Genomic DNA, 5,470 nt, shown 5'->3' on the forward strand with positions numbered 1-5,470 from the left:
GAGAAGGAGGAAGAGCAGGAGGAAGAGGAGTAGAAGGAAGAGGAGGAGGAAGAAGAGCAGGAGGATGAGGAGGAAGAGGAGGAAGAGTTCTTCCTCACGCCGCTGGAACTCGAGTGATTTCGTCTCGTTTTTGGTTCCTTGGATTAAAACTGAACCGACTTCCAGCTCCGTCTGTCACAACAATAAATGATCCGATAAATTAACCCAGAAAATATCGCGATAAACGATAAATCTATTAATCGCTTGATAAATTAACATGACAAGTAATTTTCATTTGCTCAGTTTTTCTCTATTTAAAACTGGATGATAAAATTCTTCAGTTTGGTGTTTTTTAAATAATTGATTTGTTTATTTTTGTGAATATTTAAATCGTCTTCCAGCTCCAGTGTTGAATGTTTGTTTGAATTTAAAGTTTATTTATCTCTCAGAGTGTGTTCTTGCATTATTATGCCATAATTTTATAACAATATTATCGTTTATCGCAATAAATCCTGGGATAATTTATCGTCCAATAAGATTTGTTAGTGTGACGCAACATTTCTAAGTTAAATAATTGATAAATTAACTTTAATTTTATTAAAAGAACACTAAAGACTTGAGCTAGGAGAAATGTTAAATATTAAAATCTTTGTAAACAAAACTGCATCATTTCCATCAGAATGGAAATTATTATAATTTAATTGATTTATTTCTGAATCCAGTCAGAAATTCTTGGTAATATTTGTGTTTTTGCAGTGCGTTGGGATCGTTTCCCGGTTCCGGGTCCGTTTCTCTGGCTTGTGTTCATCCCTGATGTTCTGTGGTCCAATAAACCAGTTCAGACCTGAAGCCGTGTCTCTTTCTGGGTCCGATCAGTTCGGCCGGTTCTGATCCAGCAGCGGGTCTGAGGTCGGATCACTGGGCCTCCAGGAAGAAGCCCAGTCTGCACAGATTGTCTGGAAGGAGACAGAGAGTCCGGGTCCAGTTTCATATGGCAGGCCGTTTTAGCATATAATGGGTTTCTGTAATTACACTCCAGGTGTCCAGTTTGGACGCTTGGCGGCTCCATCACCGCCAACCTGGACCATCAGGACTCAAACTAACGTTCACTGATCCATTTTCAGATGTTTCATTTAACAACTTAAGCTTATTTATTCAATATTAGAAACAGATAAAAATGCATATAAAGAATTTTTTCCTAATTTATTTTTTTAAATTAGGAAATTTCAAAAATTTCCTAAAAATTTCCTAAAGATAAATGTTTATTTTTAGAAAATAAACATTTTATTGCCTAAAATGTAAAAAGCCTTCCATCTGTTGGTGAATGTTTGATCATCCGTAGCATCTGCAGCTAAACATCAGGCCAATACTGATGATTTATTATTGATTGATAATTGGATTTAAAATGTGATTAATAGGAGATCTTCTGCAGAATATGAACCAGACCACTAGAGGAGTTCTGGTAGAACAGAGTTAAAGATAATTAGTTTTTTATTTTAAGTCCAAAATGTTTATATTTATTTTGAGTATTTTCAAGAACAAAAAGTTAAATATTTAAAATCTACTTCATGACCCGTCACAATTTAACTGCTGATTTCAGTCAGTCAGTCATTTCCTGCAGACATCTTGAATTGAAGCTTCCATGCTAGGCTAGGTGGACCTAGCCTAGCATGCATGCATGCTCCTAGCCTAGCATGCTCCACCTAGGCAAGGTGGAGAAGGGAGCTGCTGATCTGAAACAAGCTCACAGGTTAGGCTAGGTAGCCATGCTAGGCTAGGTCATGGACAGGTTGCTATGGAGATTAAAAGATTTCTCAAACATGAATGGAAGAATCAGAAACACTCCAGGTGAAACGATACAACACGACGATGTCACATGACACTGAGTTGCCATAGGTTCATGACTCAGGTGAGTGATGACCTCACCTGTGATTTGCTGCTCTGCATCAGGAGAGTCCAGGCTCCTCCAGGCGTTGGCCGCGCCCTCCAGCTGCGCGCGGTCGTCCCGCCTCAGCGTCAGCAGCAGAGTCTTCCTCTGCAGGAACCTGGCCAAGCGTTCAGGAGAACTCACAAACCCCACGGCACTCAAACGCCTCACGGAGAGCAGGAAGGATACTGCCGTCTGTAGAAACGCTCGGCGTCCTGAAGCCACTCCAACATGTCGGCGAGCGACGGAGCGACGGAGGAGCGCTGCGTCGCCACGGCAACATCCAGACTGTCTGCGGAGTCCTGGTAGAGCTGCAGGGCGGCAGAAACATGGCCGCCAACGGAGTCCCTGATGGACTGGAGGCGGGACCTGGAGGAGACAACCAATCAGAACAGACCGTCAGCTGAAGGTCCTGCTGATGTCTTTAGATTACACAGAATATCACCAGGTATGTTTGGTCCAGTGTTTCCCCCCCCTGGTTCTGCCAGTTGAACCAGAACTTTTTCATCAATATGAAGGAATTAAGACAAACTCCTGTATTTTGCTGAAAACTTACTTATCACTTAGTTTTGTCTTATTTCAAATGCATTGAGATATTTGCACTAGAAACTAGACAGAAATTACCTGTGTAATCTGTAATTGACAGAAATTATGTTTTTGCAGTGTAGAAGCTCAGGAGGTCAGAGGTCACGGCTAGGTGGCTAAACTTCATCTAATCACTGATGAGGTCCAGAACCAGATCTGGGCGGTTGGGTCCAGTCTGCAGGATAAACCGGGTGTGAAGCAAGATCAGGGTGTACAAACTTTTTGACATCTGGACCAAAACTGTCCATTGTTTTGGGCAACAAAATGTTTTGTTTTTTTTAATTAGATAAAAAAAAGGATATGTTTCACTTTTACCTGGACAAAAATAAACAACACAATATTTAATAAAATAAAGAAGTTTGATTTCTGTAGAAAAGGGAGCTGCTGATCTGAAACAAGCTCACAGGTTTGGATTTTCCTAAAATAAAAACCTGCTAACATTATCCTGAACGTCGAGGTTTTTCCTGTCGTCGTTTGTTTTTTGGGTTTGTTCTCAGGAACAACAGCAGGATGCGAGTCGCTTGTTCTTCAGAAACTCTACATTTAAATAGCAGAGTTTACTGCTGGTGCACCAAAGTCACTGGATGTTTGTGATGAGGTTGAAATTAAAGCAAATCCCCCCAAAAAAACATGTTTGATAAAGACGAGTACATTGTGTTGTTTCTACAATAGTTTTTTTTTAGAGCAAGAAAAAATTCACTTGCAAACGAACTGCAGAAAACCCAGTTTGTGCCGTTTTTGTACTGCAGTCGAGGGCCACACAAAACCCCTCTAAGGGCCCCAAATGGCCCCCGAGCCACACTCTGAACACCGCTGTTTTAGGACTTCTATTTTTAATTTACTGACCAGGTTATGGATTTCTGTTATTAAATATGATCGATAATATCTGCTGATTGCTGAATGATTCTTCTCAGAGGTACAAAGATCTTTTCCTCATTGTTATCTCCAACACGGCCACTAGGTGTCAGTAACCATTTAAAACATTGGAACCTGTGGTTTACATATTCTAGGGGACACCGGGGTGTCCCAGTCGGTCCTGATGGTCCACTCACATCCTGTCCCCGAGTCTCTGCAGCAGCAGGTCCACAGCCTGCAGCAGCTGGAACTGCAGCCGCTCCTGGAGGTCCGGAAACGCCCTGAGCGGCGTGTCGGAGACCCGGACCCGGGACAGAGCCTTCATCTGCTGCCCCAGGTTCCCCAGAGACTCCATGAGGGGGTCGCACTCCTCCAGGACGCTCCTCCACGCCGCCCGCTGGTCCTGGAGAGCCACGAAGCTCCTCCTGACCGCCCCCTGCAGGGACATCTGGCCGATAAAGTTTATGGTCAATTCGCTATTAAAGCAGACACGAGTCCACGAGAGAAAGGAAATAATACCACAGTGTTTCAGATTTACATAAAGGTTAAAGGTCACATCATTAACTTACCGGAGCTCAATGCAGGGTTCAGCTAAGATTTAGAAACCCAAATTCTTCCCGTGTTTAAGCCACCAAGCTGCAACACGCGTTCGCCATGACGCTTCGAACCGTTTCCGGTCTGCTGATGTAAACAATAATTGGTGGTGCCTTCAATGAACCTTAAAAGTGGAAAATCAACAACTTTAATTTTCTTTTCTGTAAAATATTCAATTTCTGGAACACCTTCCAAACAGAAAAACTCCAGGTTGGAATTCGACCCAAATAGCTATTTTCTGCAAAGGAACTGTGCGTCCTGTACATTTTCCAATATCCCAAACGTTTTATTTAATATTTCATAAAAAAATATCCTTCACCATTTCCAAGCTATTTTACTGTTATACTTAATTTTTGTTATATTTTAACAGTTGTCTTTACACGTCTTTTTTCTTTGTTTTAAAATCTTAAAAACAAATTATTATCAGCAAAATGTGCACAACTAAACACGATATGGACGAAATTCCGAGTTCATATGTACAGTTAAATGCATCATGAAAACAAACCAATCGCGATAAACGCTTTCGGACAAACGTGCGCTCTGATTGGCTGAAGGGATGTTTCGGTCACTCCCACCACAGAGATTTGAAAACTGCAGGGAAAAGGAGGGAGAGCAGTCCTTGAGAAGAAACGTTGATTTTTCAGGTATTGTACTCTTCAATAAAATGTTATGCGGTTGGTAGTTAGATTTTCTAAGATGTTTTGAGATGATGTGAGTTTAGTGAACCCAGCTGTTGACCGATAATCATTCACGAATAGCTGGTTCTCGTGCTGCTAACATGCTAGCCGACGGAGAGAAACGGCTGCTGCCGTTAAAACCTCCATGTTGACGCACTTAACGTCTATTCTGCCCGTTAAAACGAGCCCCGTTGCGTGTTTCATGGCTGACTCCGTGTCCTGCAGATAATGGCTCCCAGGAAAAGAACCACAAAGCAGCGGAAAAACAGCCCGAAAACGGCCAAGCTGGAGGCTTTTCTGGAGGACTTCGACAGTGAAGGTATGACTCCAGCTGGAGGAAATGACTTTATAGACACTCATTTTGTTTTGCTGCACTGAAAAATGGATATAAAGTATTTTCTGTGTCTATTAAAGAACGAACAGTGGATCCGTTTTAGGGCCATATATGATCCGGTTCTCTTCGGGCTGAATCGTTCCTAATTTTGATTCATTTCCTTCCCAACTTCCGGGATTTTCTCTGACCTGCAGATGGCAGAAAACGGCTTTGCTTCCATTTGTTGAGCCACTTTCAAACCTTTTCACTCGGTCTGAGCTGTTTAATTAATACAGTTAACTAAATGTTGTTCATAAAGAGAATATAAAGAATAATGTATTACCTGAACCAGCCTCTCCAGCCTCCTGCTGTCCATCACTTTCACTTTGCTGAGAAACTAAATATGAGACCATGATGAATGTTTTCTTTTTAATCTGTTATGCCGTTAAAAGAGGAGGTAGAATAAATAAAATGAAAGGTGAGAAGCAGCCAGGTGTGATTTAAATGCCTCCTGTTGTGACTTTTTGTCTAATTCTGTTA

The 5,470-nt window shown here is 41.8% G+C and overlaps 1 protein-coding gene across 3 annotated transcripts in view; it reads right to left on the minus strand.

The window, feature by feature from the left end:
• Window positions 1-4,181, minus strand: part of airim (AFG2 interacting ribosome maturation factor) — a 4,769-nt gene extending 588 nt beyond the window's left edge. The window contains exons 1-6 of one of the 3 annotated variants that reach the window (XR_001777084.1): window positions 3,916-4,181; window positions 3,544-3,794; window positions 2,096-2,275; window positions 1,906-2,024; window positions 824-935; window positions 13-171 (exon numbers count right to left, since the gene is read on the minus strand). Coding sequence is in view for 1 of the 3 variants with exons in the window: in XM_008422969.2 (XP_008421191.1) it covers window positions 895-935; window positions 1,906-2,024; window positions 2,096-2,275; window positions 3,544-3,794 (591 nt within the window). In the remaining 2 variants the exon portion in view is untranslated. Of the gene's footprint in view, window positions 1-12; window positions 172-669; window positions 936-1,905; window positions 2,025-2,095; window positions 2,276-3,543; window positions 3,795-3,915 lie in introns of those variants that run through there. The other 2 variants (XR_001777085.1, XM_008422969.2) reach the window with 2 other exon arrangements.
• Window positions 4,182-5,470: the final 1,289 nt, after the last annotated feature.

The sequence above is a fragment of the Poecilia reticulata genome, linkage group LG11 (genome assembly GCF_000633615.1).
Source record: "Poecilia reticulata strain Guanapo linkage group LG11, Guppy_female_1.0+MT, whole genome shotgun sequence".
Classification (NCBI taxonomy): Eukaryota; Metazoa; Chordata; class Actinopteri; order Cyprinodontiformes; family Poeciliidae; genus Poecilia; species Poecilia reticulata.